This window comes from Hemiscyllium ocellatum, chromosome 43 (genome assembly GCF_020745735.1).
Source record: "Hemiscyllium ocellatum isolate sHemOce1 chromosome 43, sHemOce1.pat.X.cur, whole genome shotgun sequence".
Taxonomy (NCBI): domain Eukaryota; kingdom Metazoa; phylum Chordata; class Chondrichthyes; order Orectolobiformes; family Hemiscylliidae; genus Hemiscyllium; species Hemiscyllium ocellatum.
This window is the reverse complement of record NC_083443.1, coordinates 33,298,979-33,316,841: the sequence shown is the minus strand read 5'-3', so window position 1 is coordinate 33,316,841 and position 17,863 is coordinate 33,298,979. Positions and strand designations below refer to the sequence as shown.

Here is a 17,863-nt window from a genome sequence, read left to right as displayed (position 1 = left end):
CAGCTAGTTTTAAAGGTGTCTCTCTGACAGTCAGTCAGTCACGACAGTTCTTTTAAAGGATTCCACATCCTTTTTTTCCCCAAAGTTGCTTAAACTAACTGACATCACATAGATCCAGGAACAATCCAGAGTTAATGATAGGGGAACCAGGTGTCACACCTCTCTGTAGCAACCCTCAGTAACATCTTGCTGCAATTTCAACATGGGACAAACAACACAACCTCAGTTACATTGTGAAGACTCACTGGTGTTGATGATATTTTAAAACACATTTCTTTCACGCTGTAGCTTTTCAGAGATATGGGACCTTACAAATTTGAACTTCATTAATCTGCAGTAGCTGGAGATCAGAGAAACTGAGCCATTATTGTACAAAATGAAGTAACAGAAAATACTAACGTGAAAAAAAACCCCTTCATAATTCTGGAATTGTGCAAAATGCAAAAGAGATGTGCATCCTCCTTCTGCTGGCTTTTTCCCCAGTTTTATGATAGCTGGGGTTTCAGGAACAGGATGAGTTAGGCCCTGAATTTACAATGAAGTGTGACCAGTTACTGTTCACAATGTGCAATTTGGCAAATACATTAACAATCACTGATTAGTGGATAGGAATAATTCAAAGATGTGGTTTTGAGTGTGTTATGCACAAAACCATCAGGACTCCTGTTTGGAGTTTGAGGTCATTATTCTCTTGGTCATACAATCTTTCTGACCGTCACACTGCAGAAAGAAAGGCTCTCTGGTTGCACTGCAATTCCATGTAACAATGAGCTCATTTTCAAGCCAGGTTCTTGAAGGGATTTGCTCTTCACCACTTCATTTGCTCAAGAATAAATCAAACTAGCCACAGATAAAAACAAGTCTGTAACATGTTAGAATTCAGGTTTGAACTGATGCCAATGTGGTTTACTTCAAACTCCTGGTTTGGCCCAAATCCTTCCCCATCGCTTATAGATAAAGTGTGTGTCATCCTTACTTCAATTACTATTGAGCCAGGGAGGTAGCTTTATCCTCAACACACTTCCAATTGCATGAAATTAATCAGAACTGACACTCTAATCAAGTCAAGACCAGACTTTGAATATGATTCATGCCAAGATTTGCTTAAGCTTGGAAGAACAAAACATTACACACAGTCTTTGAGGATAACTATGCTCCAAGTTGCTCAAAAATCAGACTCATCTATATGGTGTTGTGGTTCAATTTTTTCCTCTACTCCACACAATTACCAAGTCAAGACAGGCAGAATGGTCAAATATTGATTTTCTCATTCCCAGCCATCAGATAAAATATTTATTATTTGAATATTCAATTGCCCAACATTCCAAAGCTCTGCTGTTGATCTCTGGAATCTCATGGACAATGGGCATTAGGCCAGTCTCTTACTTTGGGATGATCTTCACTTGTCTAACACTGTGCCACCGAAACAGGGCTCATTGCAGACTCCAGGATCAAAGGAAAGTCACAATTTGCAATTGTCTCCTGAGTTTTGTGTTCAACTTTGCTCCACTTTATTGTTGATGTTTCTGGAGTGCACTTACCATGCTTTTTCCCCCCAACTAAAACTTTTATAACATGCCAAAGAAAGATGGGTTTAAGAGATTGTTGCATGATTCAGTTAAATGCAATTTGTGGCCAATAAATGGAGTGTGGACATATTCTCTGCATCCTTCACCACCCGAGGAATTCTGTCTAAGGAATGTGGTGCACCTGTCTGGACAGACCAAAGAGCTGTCTTGTTCATGTTTCTTTAATAAGAGACTGCGGCAGAGTTCCACCAAATGCAGGATAATAATCTGTGGGTAATATCTTTGCTGGAGGAGTCTTTCCTGTGAAGAGTAAAGCTACCTCAGCATGAACCTTTAGGCCATTGTTTTCTTCTAAACTGAAAACCATGGCAGTCAGCCGGTGATTCACCCAGGTACAGAGTTAGTGCTGTGCTCAAAACAGGGAAGATGTTGGTAATATCACTAGATTAGCAATCCACAACCCCTGACGTTCTGAGGATACGGGTTCAAATCCCACCACGACAGGTAAATTCAATAAAGATTTGGAATAAAAAGCTAGCCTAATTTGATTCACTAATGTCCCTGAGGGATGGAAATCTGGTTTCCTGATCTGAGCTGGTCCATATGTGACTGCAGACCCACAGCAATGTGCTTGACTCAGATCTGATAAATGCTGGCCCAGCCAGTGATGCCCTTATCTCACTAATGAATAAACAAGGGGGAAAAAAATACCCCCTGAACAGGGTAGGGTTATGTGGACTTCAGTCCAGAATAAGGAGACTTTCCTTAAGTGAGACCATCAGTCATTCAGTGACAAAATCCACAGTACTATCCATGGAATGTCGCTGGACCGTTGAGGATAATTAATTGGCTTTTCAGTTATTCATACTTCCCTCTAATGATGAGCTACAGCCGCCTTAAGTGTTATTGCCTCATCAGGTTGCTGAAATCTGAAATGAAGGTCTCGGCAAATCTTACACATGGCAGAAACCATTAATCAAATAACTTTCCCATCAAAACAAAAACCTCAGGACAGCTTTAATTTCAACACACTGAGAATTTGAGGAAAATGACATGTGTGGACAGTGTTTTCAGATTGCAGCAAAAGCTCAGAGGCACTTTGTGTATATTCAGTGTGGGAGTAAGGTGATAAAATTCATGTTTCCAACAAAAACAGCTCCATCTCAGAACAGACATGGTCCTTTGTTCCCCACACAATGACAACGAAGAAACCCAACACCAACCAGAACAAAGCAACCCCAACTTGATCAAAACTGAATCCAATACCTTAAATATTCACGGTCTCTACAACCGCAGCAAATCATTAAAGCTCCTTCACTCCTTCCAAATCTAGAAGGATGAGGGCAGCAGATAAATGGGAACACTACCAGCTGCATGTTCCCTCCAGGCCACTCATCCATCCTGACTAGGAAATATATCATTGCTCTTTTGTTGTGGTTGGGGAAAAATTTGGGAACTCCCTCCCTAATGGACTGCAGCGGTTTAAGAAGTCAGCTCACCCCCACCTTCTGAAGGGCAATGAGGGATGGGCAATAAAGCTGGGCCCAGCCAGTGACACCCACACATCCAGAACAAATAATAGAAGAGATGGAACTGAGTGGGAAAGTGAAAGAGCATTCAGCACTCGGTGCAATAACTTTGGTGGCCACATCATGTTTAACAGTTGACTGTGCTGGAGGCTGCTTCCTATTATCCACTGGGCCCTTTTGGGGAGAAAACCCACATGAAAAAAAAACAACATAAATAGAAACTTATTTCCTTTCAGGTTTGTTTATCTAATATAAATATTATAAAGAACGAAATGTAATAAGCTTCCAATCATTGCGTTATGAAAGATTAAAAATTACAAAGATTTCTTGCTCAGAGGAACATATAATTTGAAATTGATTCCAGAACTTTTCTCTTGGTTATTTCCCACTTTCTTTTTACACATCAGCAGTTTGAGCTTTCAATTTGAATAGATAATTCTCAGATAAGGAAGGGTTTAGGTGTCCTCTCAATATTCTGCTCAAACTATAAACTAAGGGTGTTTCCTTTCATGTCCATGACTCACCTCTTCGCCAGGTTCCCCCTTTAGACCCTGGGCAGGGTCAGCAAACACAGCATGCAGAAGTAAAGGAGAGACACAAATAGAGGATTAGTGTTAGACCAAATAAAAGACAGTGTACTTATCAGCTCTTGTCTAAATCAGCCTGAAAACAGATCTCTGCAGCCAATGACTATGCATTAGATCATACTGCAACAAACCTCAAGCAAGCAGCACAGCAACAGGCTACATCCATAACCATTCATTCTGGACAAAACTAAAACAGCCTGCATTAATATGGCACCTTTAACAAAGGCAGTGAAACCATCCCATGGCACTTCAGAGCTGGAAGCAAGAATAGCATGTGGTTCAGTCATTGGGCATTCTGGGAAATAGCAAGCTAGAATGTTTGCTCACAAAGGGAAATTGTTTAGTTATGTCATTGAAGTGCAGGTATCAAACGGTGTCCCTGTGCCTTAGCAGGGACCTGCACTCTGCCTTCTCAGTCCCTTGTGAATCTTGCAGCGACCTGTCACAGAATGTCATTGCAAAGGCTCCAGGAAGTAGGGGACAATAGGTAGCTGGAGGTAACTGCCGAATAAAGAGCCTTTGAAATATAGAGATAGTCAGGAAAACAAGTCAGAATTCAAACTCATGCAGCAAGGGCAATTCTGGATTGTGTGCAAAACTAGGGTCTGAGGGGATGAAGGAAAGCTCTTAGCTGGTTAGGATCTACCGAGCACAACGGAAGGTGGCTGTTGGAGGTCAGTCATCTCAGCTCCAGGACAGCTCTGCAGGAGTTCCTCAGGGGAGTGACCTCGATCCAACCATCTTCAGCTGCTTCATCAATGACAATCCCTCCATCAAAAGGTCAGAAGTGGGGATGTTCGCTGATGAATACACAATGTTTAGCATTATTCGTGACTCTTTAGATATTGAGACAATCCACGTCCAATGTTTTTGTTGTTTATTCATTTTGTGGGATGTGGGCATCACTGATTGGCTAGCACCTACTACCCATTCCCTATTTGCCTTTGAGAAGGTGATGGTGAGTTGCTTTTTTGAAATGCAGCAAGATCTGAACAATGTCTGGGATTGGGCTGAAGAGTGTGTCTGGTAACATTCACACCACACAAATGCCAGGCAATGACCATCTCCCACAAGAGAGAAACTATTGTCCCTTAGTATTCAATGGCATTACAACCACTGAAGCCACTACTATCAACATCATGGAGCTTGTCATTGACAAGTAACAGAACTGCACTAGCAACAGAAATAGAGTGTGTGGTGCTGGAACAGCACAGTAGGGCAGGCAGCATCCAAGGAGCAGGAGAATCGACCTTTCCAGCATAAGGCTTTCATCAGTTTATGTCCAAAATGTCGATTTTCCTGGTCCTCAGATACTGCCAGACCTGCTGTGCTTTTCCAGCACCACACTCTCAACTCATGTCTCCAGCATCTGCAGTCCTCACTTTCTCCTAGAGACAGAAATGCTATTGCTACAAGGGCAGGTCTCAGTAATCCTGTGTTGAGTGAATCACTTCCTGATTCCCTAAAGCCTGTCCACCATCTCTGAGACACAAGTCTGGAGTGTGAAGGAATTACTCCTCACTTGCTGGGTGGGTGCAACTCCAACACTCAAGAAGCTTGGCACCATCCAGGGCAAAGTAACGCTTGATTGGCACATTCACCAAAGCCCATCATTGATACTCAGCAGCAGCAGAGCCAAGTCATTCACCATCCTGTTTGGAATTATATCGCCATTCCATAAGTTTCATTAGGCCAAAGACAGGAACTCCCTCCCTAACTGCATTGTGGGTCTACCTGCAGGAGATGTTCTGAAGCAGTTCAAGAAGGCAAGTTCTCAAAGGCAACTAGGGATAGGCATTAAATGCTGGCCCAACCAGTAACTACCACATCCCACAGATGAATAAGAAAAGGTATTTAGATTCCTTTATTGTCTCAACACTGGGTGTAAACCACAATAGTCTTTGGGTCTTTCTCTTTACCCTGACAGCTGCGATTATTTGGAACTGTCTTGTGGAATGAATAACGAAGATGGAAAAACCATGGAATTGTTTAAGAATGAGTGACTATAGAAGTGAGGGAGAGGTAGGTTTGGTAGAATGTTCTCAGTGCAAATTGGGATTGGGGCCTAAGGTTGGTCACACTGAGGCTGTATTGGTCGCTGTGGAGCTCTGACCACTCTAAGGCCCACTCCCTCAGCCTCCAGGCCCCACTCTCTCAGCTCCCAGAACCCATTCTCTCATTTCTCACTTGAGTGCTCATGACAATGAGCAAGCCTCAAAATGGGGTCATAGTTGGAAATAATTTGGGACGTCACGGTCTAGAGAGACCAATCATATGGGTTTCTTCATTTGTCATTAACCTGTGATTTTAAAATTTCACATTCCTATTGGAATCACTTGCTGCTGAATTCATAGCATCTCCAGCTGAAGTGATCACACTTGGTGTGTGTGAATCTGATCAAGTATCAGCAACTTATTTCACTATGGAAGCTGGTAGCAGAGCCTCACTTGATCGCTGCATGTTCAGCTTTTCAGCTCAGCTGCAGATTCTCCCAGTCTTGGCTTGTTTTTAGATTAGATTCCCTACAGTGTGGAACAAGTCCACATCGACCCTCCGAAGAGTAACCCACCCAGATCCCTTTCCCTCTGACTAATGCACCTAACACTACGGGCAGCTTAGCATGGCCAACTCACCTGACCTGCACATCTTTGGATTGTGGGAGGGAACCGGATCACCCAGAGGAAACCCATGCAGACACGGTGAGAATGTGCAAACTCCACACAGATAGACAGTCACCCGAGATTGGAATCAAACCTGGGACCGTGGTACTGTGAGGCAGCAGTGCTAACCACTGAGCCACCATGCTGCCCCTTTGGCCTAGGTCTAACCGGAGCATCCCCACATTACTTCAGCTTCTATCAGCCCAACTAACAGAGCACAACATTCCGACCATGAACCTCCAGTGATCCTCTTCATCCAAAATGTCAATCTACTCAGATGGTCTTTGAATCCAGTTTCAGTCTATACACACAAAGGTTTGAATTTGGACTCAAACTCAGGTCCTCTTCTGCTGATTGTAGTTGCTGCTGGTAGTTGTGCCTTCTGTTATATAGAATCCCCATCTGAAATTTCTCTAATAGAGAGTTATGAAGATTATCCCTAAAACCTACCTCTTGCTAACCAAATACCTTCTTACTTATATTGCTTTCTAAAATTTGCTCATGGGCTGAACGTGTCACTGGGGAGACAGTGAGGTCTGCAGATGCTGGAGATCAGAGCTCAAAATGTGTTGCTGGAAAAGTGCAGCAGGTCAGGCAGCATCCAAGGAGCAGGAGACTCGACGTTTCGGGCATAAGCCCTTCTTCAGGAATTCTTCAGGACACTTCAGAGATTTGGAGATGCCAGTATTAGACTGGGGTGTGCAAAGTTAAAAATCGCACACCAGGTTATAGACCAACAGGTTTATTTGGTGGCACTTACTTTCAAAGCACTGCTCCTTCATTGTTTACAGAATTAGTTTCCACTTTACTCAAAAACTGCATGAATCCATGTAAGATTCTGTAAGTCCATTTTTTAGATTAGAATCAGTCTGACCATTGTGGCACAGACAGCCTCACACAGGGAGCTCACACCTTCAATACATTAGCTGGGCCGACATGACACCAATTGTTAAAGTTCACTTGAGAATGCAACTTTTAAAAAAGGTTCTGGGATTTACATATAAATGAACTGAAACCAACATGGTCATTCTAAAAGATGAGAGACTTAATAAACAATGCAGGTCTTTTTCAATATATAATTTCAGCTACATCACACTGTAAACTTTTGCTATAAATTCTGTGTCTTAACATCTTATTCTCCACAACCACCTGATGAAGGAGTGTCGCTCCAAAAGCTAGTGCTTCAAATAAACCTGTTGGACTATAATCTGGTGTTTTGTGATTTTTAACTTTGGACATTTCAGAGGGCAGTTAATAGTGACCACAATGTTGGTGGTCTGGTGTCACATGCCGTGTATACACCGTAGATTTACTTTACAAAAGAGCATTATACCAGCTTTTAACTGAATCCAAATTTCACAACCTGTGATTTGAACCAATGGACTGCACGATTACTCACTCAGTGACATTACCTCTATGCCACTGTCTTGCTTTGTACCAGTGCTCTTAAGTGCCTCGGGAATTTTACCTTGTTAAAGGTGTTTTATCAATAAAAGTTGTTATTAATAAGATTAGGGGAGTTACACACCATTAATCATTTCTGTTGAATATAGGGCTAGAAAGTCTTAGGGAATTAAACTTGTTTACAGCTTTGTATTTTCATGCTAATACTATTAATCATATACCAGCAAGTTAAATACAACGAGTGTCAGACAAATGCGACATTACTCATGCTTTTAAAAGCACATTTATCACATTATAAATTGAAGAGCATTAAAAGATATAGCTTCAACTTTGATAATGTTGGACTCACGTGGCAAATTAATTTGGTATTAATTAGAATAGCTAGGGGCTTGTACACCCTCGACAGGCTGAAGGACTTTTGAGCTGTAGACCTCTATGACTCTATTTCTCTACCAATGTAGCAAATGCTGGAAATCAGAAATTTTATAAACAACCTGAAGATTCTAGAAATACTCACTAGATTGACTAGTATCTGTGGAGACAATAACAGAGTTCACTTTTCAGATCAATGACTTTTCATTGGAATATAAATTTAAAATGAGAAATTGTCGATCTGAGAAGCTAAGACTTTTCCTCTCTCTCACTTTCTCTCTCTTGGTAGAGGCTGCTGGAACTGCATTTCCTGTTCATATTTTATACTAAACATCAAATTGGATTCCATCATTAAAAGGCAGACCGCAGAGATCAGTGGATCATTTTGGGGAGCAGTTTGTGGTGCAGTGATCGATCGATCAATCGATCAGGCCAATGTTGTCATGTAACAGGCCTGACCATCTCTCATGTATCCTCACAATCTAACCCATGGACAGCAGGGAATTTGATCAATGTGCCGAGCTTCGGTTATAGCACAAACTGGTGAACTAAGTGACAATGTACACAAATGAAATCTCATGGTAATTAGCTACAAATGTTAGAGTAGATTATTAAGTGGTTTGCACACAATTAACTGCTTGTTGTACATCTTGTCAGATATTCAATTGTGTTAAAAGTCAATTAACTTTGAGTGCTGTATATAATAGAACCTCAAAAGGTCAATCCAAGATCATATCCTATTCCATAATCTTAAGTAATTTACTTGGGCAGTTTTTTTTCTATCTGCATGAATGATTGGTCTTGCTCTTTAACTGTTTAAATATCTGAAAGTATACACTTGAAGCTTGTGTGTTTTCAGAGCTGTAATGTAGCTGTGCTTTTGAATTGGGAGTTTGGAGGGGTCATTTGACAATTTATTACTTAGAGTAGTTCAATAGATGAAGATCTTTGCTAGATTATGTTTTTGTTTTCATTCATTCACAGGATGAGAGTGTCGCTGACTGGGCTAGCATTTATTGCTCATCCCTAATTACCCAGAGGGCAGTTAAGAGTCACCCACAATGCTGTGGGTCTGGAGTCACATGTAGACCAGATGAAGTAAGGATGGCAATTTCCTTTCCTAAAACATATGAGTGAACCAGATGGGTTTGTCCAACTGAAAACAATAAATGCTGGAGATCACAGTGGGTCAGACACCTTCCATGGAGACTGAGCAAGCTAATGTTTTGAGTCTAGATGTCTCCTCATGGATACTGTCTGACCTGCTGTGATCTCTAGCATATGCTGTTTTCAGTTCAGATTCCAGCATCTGTAGTAATGTGCTCCAACATTGGGTTTTCCCTGACAATTGATTCCTGGTCACCATAGGATTCTCAATTCCAGAATTTTACTGAATTCTTCCGGGGCGGGATTTGAACCCCGATCATCAGAACATTACCCGAGTGTCTGGTTTAACATCTAGTGATAACACCACTAGGCTGTTGCCTCCCCTATTATGTGTAGTAGCCAATGCGGAAATTTATGGGATTTTTTGAGTCTTGCCCTCCTGAGGTCCACTCAATAAAACCTGAATCCAGTTTACAGACTTTTCTTAAAAGGAGGGAAGGGAAAGAGAGCGTGTGCCCCTGGGGGCAAGAGGCTCTGCCTTGCACTGACTCCAAGATTCAAGACAAGTAGCACCTCCGAAACTTTCAATAGTGATGGTGCCAGAGATAGTTAAATATCACAAAACGCTCACCGTCTATTGCAAACACCTGCCCTCTCCTGTGTCACCTAAGGAACAACAATGGCAGACTCACCTTAAAAACTGAGCTGATTCCCTCTGGAATTTCCCCATTTAATGAGTTACAGTAATAACAATTAATAGCCCTTCAGCCCACACACACAGTTGGACCTCATTTCCTTTGAAAGTAACAGGGAGTTGGAGTGGGTTTATTTATTTTTTTCAATTCTAGCTCTGCGATAAATGTGCTTATGAACTGAAGTATTCCTAGCATATTTGCTTAAATACATTCAATATTAAAACAAATCAGACCAAATGCATGGCAATCAGGTTAGCATTTCCATAGCAACAAATCAAAATTCTAAAGAGGCTGTTCAGTGTTAGATCAGTGACAATATCCACAATATTACATACAGGGATCCTACCCATCACTCCTTGATGTTCCTGTCATGTTAGTTAAAGTAATGGATAAAACAACATGCTTTATACATGTATTTTACCCACTGAATTTAAAAAAGGAATATTGGAAATTATTTTAAAACTTTTGTTTTATGTACGTATAAAAATTAGTTACACGGTTTTTTTTGGTGACACTCTGATCAGATATTCCAAAGATTTTATGTTTACAAACATTAAACTGTAAAAGCTCCATAAAAATGAATTTTATACATTAACTTCTGGATTGGCTGCAGTTCTAGCTGATTTGCTAAAGCTTCTGTATAGAGGGGAGAACTGTTCACCAAACAGCCCATTTACTGACAAACACTTTAGAGGCAGCAGTTGCAATGCAGGATTGGCAGCAGGTCCTTGGATAAATCACAAATCAGAACTTCTATCGTCACCGCAAGAAAACCTCACAAATTTCACAGTAACTTCATCCACATAAAAACCTCACTCGAAGGCAACATGACACTGGTCTTAAAATGCACACATTTCAGCTTGTAGCCCGAACTCTGTTGACAAGTTGCAAGCTGGAGCCAGAAAAAATGTGCAAAATGTTCTGTAAAAAAGTGCAGTTAAGTGCTGCACTGTCAAATAAATGGTTTAAGGCTGCATTATCCTGGCATTTGAAATTAAACTTTTTTCTTTCAAAATGCTGCACAATGTCACTTTACCAAAAGTCATCCATCTCTGTAAACCAGTTGTTGTTCTGACCTTTTATAAATGTTTACACAATGATTCTTCAGGGAGAACATGACACTTCTAAAAATGGTGCCATTTATTTTGCAAAGGTTATACACACACACACACACTAACTCTGTGTTTGCTAATGCAGATAAAATATCACAACTGAATTTTAGTTGCGATATGCCCAGAAAGGAGGATATTGCAGCTTCAAAATTATTTTCTTTGACAGTTCATAGAATGAACAGCTGAAATCAGCACCTCATGTGCCTCAGTAGCTACGCAAAGCATCATGATTATGTAACAACAAGGCTAAAATTAGATGCAAAAGTAAAACTCACCCTTCTCCCTGGTAGGCCCATGGATCCTTTGTTTCCCTAATAACCAATGTACAGTCAGAACTGCAAAGGAAGAGTTTTTTTGCGATTTCACCCAAAAAAAAGATGGTCACCTGCACACTCGGACATCCAGCCAAGTCATTTGTCCCCGAGTCACAGAGCAAGCATTCCAGGATTTATTGTTCGCTTACAAAGAGCATGAAGGCTTCCCATTAGATGCTGGGATTTAATGCTTTACACACCAAACTACCAGACTGCGAGGCCAAGAGTTAACTCTCAAGGAGAAAAAAGCCCTTAGCCCAAAACATAGAGCTGGAAATATGATGACTGTTTGATGAGACCACACCACCAGTTAAGTAAGTTTCTACCCAAAGCCTAGAAACAAATGTAGCGAGAGCAAAGTTAATACTTTTGCAGAGCAGTGTTGGCAAAATAGTTGGATTAGAACGAAGAAGGGTGGCTGATATTAATGTTCAAACATCTGGAAGATCAATCCTTGAGATTGGTCATCCTCAGGAAAGTCTTTTGTTTTCTTCTACTGGTCAAAGTGAGAATGGAGTCTATGAATTAATTAATGAGACCAAGTAGAATTGGATTGCAATTTAATGAGAGGCAACAATACACAAAGCAGCCGAGAACACAGAAGGAATGTTAAAACAAAGAAGGAAAATGCAAACACAGCTTTAGAACAAGACAGAAGAGAGTGGTGCAGTTAAAAGCTAATTACCGGAAAGCCATCTCTTCCTGGAGGTCCCTGTAAAGAACAAAAATCAGTAGCAAGGAGGAAAGAAATTAACACAGTACATACATCGCACTATAAGCTAAAGAAATAAAGTTAGGTTTATTAATCTTTTGCTTAAGAAAGTATGAAGTTAAAATGTACTTGTAGATGCAAAAGATAGTGTTTCATTCATTAACACAACTTAACTAACAAGAATAATATCAAATGTAAATTCCACAAAGACCAAGGAAAAGTTATGATGTTACTGGAAAGATTGAGCAGCAACAGATTTATTGCCTAAAATACAATACACTATTTAGACAGAAAGTATTTTTCGTTACCCAACTTGTTCCCATAGGCAAGACTAGCCAATCATTTACTTACAGCAGCCCCTGCAAACATAAGAACAGAGAGGAGAAGATGTTATAATCCTGAAATATACTTCATAGAATTAATACAAGTATTGATGCAGATATACACAACCAAGACTCCCGCCCACCCTCTGACGACCCCTTCTCCCGCCTCCAACACACCCCATCCACCTGGACACCCCGTGCAGGCCTCCTACCCGCCCTCGACCTCTTTATAGCCAACTGCCGCCGTGACATCAACCGACTCAACCTGTCCACCCCTCTCACCCACTCCAACCTCTCACCCTCAGAACGTGCAGCCCTCCACTCCCTCCGCTCCAATCCCAACCTCACCATCAAACCCGCAGACAAGGGAGGCGCGGTGGTAGTTTGGCGCACTGACCTGTACACCGCTGAAGCCAAACGCCAGCTCGCGGACGCCTCCTCTTATCGCCCCCTTGACCACGACCCCACCTCCCACCACCAAACCATCATCTCCCAGACCATCCAGGACCTCATCACCTCAGGGGATCTCCCATCCACCGCCTCCAACCTCATAGTCCCACAACCCCGCACCGCCCGTTTCTACCTCCTGCCCAAAATCCACAAACCTGCCTGCCCCGGCCGACCCATTGTCTCAGCCTGCTCCTGCCCCACCGAACTCATCTCCCAATACCTCGACACGGTCCTGTCCCCTTTAGTCCAAGAACTCCCCACCTACGTTCGGGACACCACCCACGCCCTCCACCTCCTCCAGGATTTTCGCTTCCCCGGTCCCCAACGCCTTATTTTCACTATGGACATCCAGTCCCTGTACACCTCCATCCCCCATCACGAAGGACTCAAAGCCCTCCGCTTCTTCCTTTCCCGCCGCACTAACCAGTACCCTTCCACTGACACCCTCCTTCGACTGACTGAACTGGTCCTCACCCTGAATAACTTCTCTTTTCAATCCTCCCACTTCCTCCAAACTAAAGGAGTTGCCATGGGCACCCGCATGGGCCCCAGCTATGCCTGCCTCTTCGTAGGATATGTGGAACAGTCCATCTTCCGCAACTACACTGGCACCACCCCCCACCTTTTCCTCCGCTACATCGATGACTGTATCGGCGCTGCCTCGTGCTCCCACGAGGAGGTTGAACAGTTCATCAACTTTACTAACACCTTCCATCCCGACCTGAAATTCACCTGGACTGTCTCAGACTCCTCCCTCCCCTTCCTAGACCTTTCCATTTCTATCTCGGGCGACCGACTCAACACAGACATCTATTATAAACCGACTGACTCCCACAGCTACCTGGACTACACCTCCTCCCACCCTGCCCCCTGTAAAAACGCCATCCCATATTCCCAATTCCTTCGTCTCCGCCGCATCTGCTCCCAGGAGGACCAATTCCAACACCGCACAACCCAGATGGCCTCCTTCTTCAAGGACCGCAGATTCCCCCCAGACGTGATCGACGATGCCCTCCACCGCATCTCCTCCACTTCCCGCTCCTCCGCCCTTGAGCCCCGCTCCTCCAACCGCCACCAAGACAGAACCCCACTGGTTCTCACCTACCACCCCACCAACCTGCGCATACAACGTATTATCCGCCGCCATTTCCGCCACCTCCAAACGGACCCCACCACCAAGGATATATTTCCCTCCCCTCCCCTATCAGCGTTCCGCAAGGACCACTCCCTTCGTGACTCCCTTGTCAGATCCACACCCCCCACCAACCCAACCTCCACCCCCGGCACCTTCCCCTGCAACCGCAGGAAATGTAAAACTTGCGCCCACACCTCCACACTCACTTCCCTCCAAGGCCCCAAGGGATCCTTCCATATCCGCCACAAGTTCACCTGTACCTCCACACACATCATCTATTGCATCCGCTGCACCCGATGTGGCCTCCTCTATATTGGGGAGACAGGCCGCTTACTTGCGGAACGCTTCAGAGAACACCTCTGGGCCGCCCAGACCAACCAACCCAACCACCCCGTGTCTCAACACTTTAACTCTCCCTCCCACTCCACCGAGGACATGCAGGTCCTTTGACTCCTCCACCGGCAGAACATAACAACACGACGGCTGGAGGAGGAGCGCCTCATCTTCCGCCTGGGAACCCTCCAACCACAAGGTATGAATTCAGATTTCTCCAGCTTCCTCATTTCCCCTCCCCCCACCTTGTCTCAGTCGGTTCCCTCAACTCAGCACCGCCCTCCTAACCTGCAATCCTCTTCCTGACCTCTCCGCCCCCACCCCACTCCGGCCTATCACCCTCACCTTGACCTCCTTCCACCTATCCCACCTCCATCGCCCCTCCCCCTAGTCCCTCCTCCCTACCTTTTATCTCAGCCGGCTTGGCTCTCTCTCTCTTATTCCTGATGAAGGGCTTATGCTCGAAACGTCGAATTCTCTATTCCTGAGATGCTGCCTAACCTGCTGTGCTTTGACCAGCAACACATTTGCAGTTGATGCAGATATAATTCACTTTTATTTTAACTCATTACATTTTTTAAAAAATGTTGAATGACAGGGACCCAGGTTTGATTCCAGCAGCCTTGGGCGACTGGCTATGTGGAAGTTGCACATTCTCCCCATGTCTGCGTGGGTTTCCTCTGGGTGCTCCAGTTTCTTCCCATAGTCCAAAGATGCGCAGTTTAGGTGAATTGGCCATACTAAATTGCCCATAGTTTTCAGGATTGTGTATGTTAGGTGCATTAGTTAGGAGAAATGTAGAATAATAGGGAAGGGGAATGGGTCTGGATGGGTTACTCTTCAGAGAGTGGGTATGGGCTTGTTAGGCCGAATGGCCTGTTTCCACACTGTACGGATTCTATTCTACGCAGTCAGACAACTCAGACTGATGATTGGACAAGTATTTGTATGAGACAGAGAAAGAGAGAGACAGAGAGACACACCGAGAGAGAGAGAGAGAGAACTGGGATCATCTTTTGGATTTCATGACATGACTAGAATTTTAGGATATTGCACACTTCAGTTCATTTAGAACAAAAAAGATTCAACTAGCAGCTTCCCTTTAAGATGCTGCCAATGTGCCAGTCCAATACCCAAACTATTGTTGGCACTTCAAGCCAGGTGACATATGCTCTGCCTCTCTCCAGAGAGGTTAACACACTCCACCAATTGGTGCCATACATCTATCAACAGATTGACACTGACTCAACCACTGTCATACAGGATCCCTGGACAGATCACCATGGGTGGACAAATATACAAGGAGTTAACATTTGTGTTCTTTCTCCTTATGAAATCTTCCAGAAACCATATCTCATGGCTACAAAATATCCAAATTATATCCAATTATTTGGACCAGGAACTGCAATTAGGATGCTATTATTTGTAGTATGTCAGTAAGAATCAAAATTATCACCAACATTTCCCATTTAAATCAACCAATTGTCCTTTACAGCAAACAACCAAATTCATGCAGTTTGATAACAATCAAATAAACCCCATGTCTTAGTCTATCTGCATTGTTACTGGAACAGTATTGAGGGACACAGCCAAATAAAACTGGTTTTTCTTTCCTGAATTAAGGTGCTCCACTTTGGGTCCAACCATAAATGATCATTGGGGGGGAAGTGAAAGACAAGGAAATTACCATTTTATTCTCCAACTATACTGAGAAAATCATGGAAGGAAAAACAGAGGAAAATTGAAAAGTATTTGGCTGAATCCATTTAAGTAGCAAGCATGACTGAATGAATACAGTCTGGTTTCCAATGTTAACAAAGATGGACATAAATCCTGGGAGTTAGCTCCCCTCAGACAGGGAAAAGGGAGGGGATGGGTTCCAGCCAATTACATGCTTTATTCACAAAATCATCCCAAAAATAAACAGCCAATTACGCACAGTTTGTGCAATTTCAACAAACTAGCTCACACCTTCCAAAGGACATCCATCACATTTCAGTAACTTAACTGAATGTAATTGGTAACAGATTCACATTACCAACTCCTGCACTGATTTCTTCAGCCACCTTCTGGAAACAACAGCTGAACTGAATTAACACTAAAAGGCACAATTTGCACTTTTCAAAATCCTATTCAAGAAGTCAGTTTTGGATTTGGTAGATATGGGAAGTTTGGGACTTTAACCACATACTAATATTTATCCACACTCCTGTACTTTTACAACTGAATGGCTAACAGGTACGCTGTCTTAAAACTGGTAACCTGGGACCAGGGATGCGCTGGGTTTGGGATCTTCCTGGTTTCTGGGTCAATGATTGTTCAAACCACTCAGAATGTCGGAAAAGACAGGTGGGCAAATCCGATAACCAGTTAGCACATTGTGCCACCAATACATCAACTGGAAAGTTATTGGACTTATCTCAATGTAACTCAATTTCACGTGCACCAGCTTAAACACAAGATCCAGGTTTTGGATGTTGCTGGTTTTTGGATAGAGCTTGAAACAGTATGAAACACTCAGCCTGTACTAGACAAACTAGTTGGAACTTTATTGCTTTGTCATGGTGTTGCCTTACTTAGTAGGCTGTGTGAATAATCTACCTAAAAGGAGCATCTTCTGTGTAGAGACATAGGGCTGAATTTGTAGCTCCTGGTGGTGGGAAGTTTGGAGGGAGGAAGGAGATTTATTAAGATTGGGTGATGGTGTCCCCAAACCCTTACTGTCCTCCTGCCTCCACTTGAATTAGATTCTGGATAGGGAGGAACTAGGTCTACCTTCCAGTCCCACTGTCAACTGTGGTCTTTAAGTCATTTTTTTTTAAGGATCTTTTAAAGAGTTCAACCTGCCACCACTGGAATGAACCAAGTTGTGAGTGGGCCTGTTGTCAATTGGTGTGCCTACAGGTCAGCCTGTGGCAAGCAGTTATTGTGTGGGTGTGATTGGACACAGAACACGTCACTTGGAAGTGAGTCTCTGAGCATATCTCCAGCCAGCTAGCACAAAACCCTACCATGTAAACCATTAAGGCACTGTTCAGAGAATCTGACATCAAATAAATGTGCAGTGTTCTATCGTGCACATGTTTCTCGGTTCCCTTTCTCCAACAGATGGAGTAAGACTGCCATGTTGACCACTCCAAAGACATATGCCATGTACCTGGAATACCTCTGCGACCATGTCTTCCCTTTTCTCCTGGTGGTCCTAGAATTGAAACAGTAGGCAGACATTAATGCATCTGTTAGCAAATGGGAAATACAAATAGATTTACCTATGTTTGTAAGTACCACATCTTTTTTATTAAGGTAACAATTGAAACACAAATTGTTGTCAAATATTAAAAATCTGAACACCTACTTTAAACAGCTTGCTTGACATTTGGTTTGGACTACTAGTGATCTTCAATGCTGATGCAGCTCACCAATTTAAATGCAGATAGATAGAGATATATGCCTTTTCCTAGAGCTAGCAATACCATCAAAGAACATATGTATCATTCACAGTTCCCAACGCAGGGGTCACTATGCTTAGTGATCCTATGCTGCCTTGGGTTATTGATTAACCAATGTCATTTATTGTATCCGTTGTTCCCAATGCAGTCTC

At 43.0% G+C, this 17,863-nt stretch overlaps 1 protein-coding gene across 1 annotated transcript in view; it reads right to left on the bottom strand.

The window, feature by feature from the left end:
- The window catches only part of col13a1 (collagen, type XIII, alpha 1), a 230,775-nt gene that overhangs the window by 112,308 nt on the left and 100,604 nt on the right, over nt 1-17,863 (bottom strand). Inside the window, exons 3-7 of the mRNA XM_060854140.1 lie at nt 17,420-17,464; nt 12,373-12,380; nt 11,995-12,021; nt 11,271-11,306; nt 3,583-3,609 (exon numbers count right to left, since the gene is read on the bottom strand). Coding sequence (XP_060710123.1) covers nt 3,583-3,609; nt 11,271-11,306; nt 11,995-12,021; nt 12,373-12,380; nt 17,420-17,464 — 143 coding nt within the window. The remainder of the gene's footprint in view (nt 1-3,582; nt 3,610-11,270; nt 11,307-11,994; nt 12,022-12,372; nt 12,381-17,419; nt 17,465-17,863) is intronic.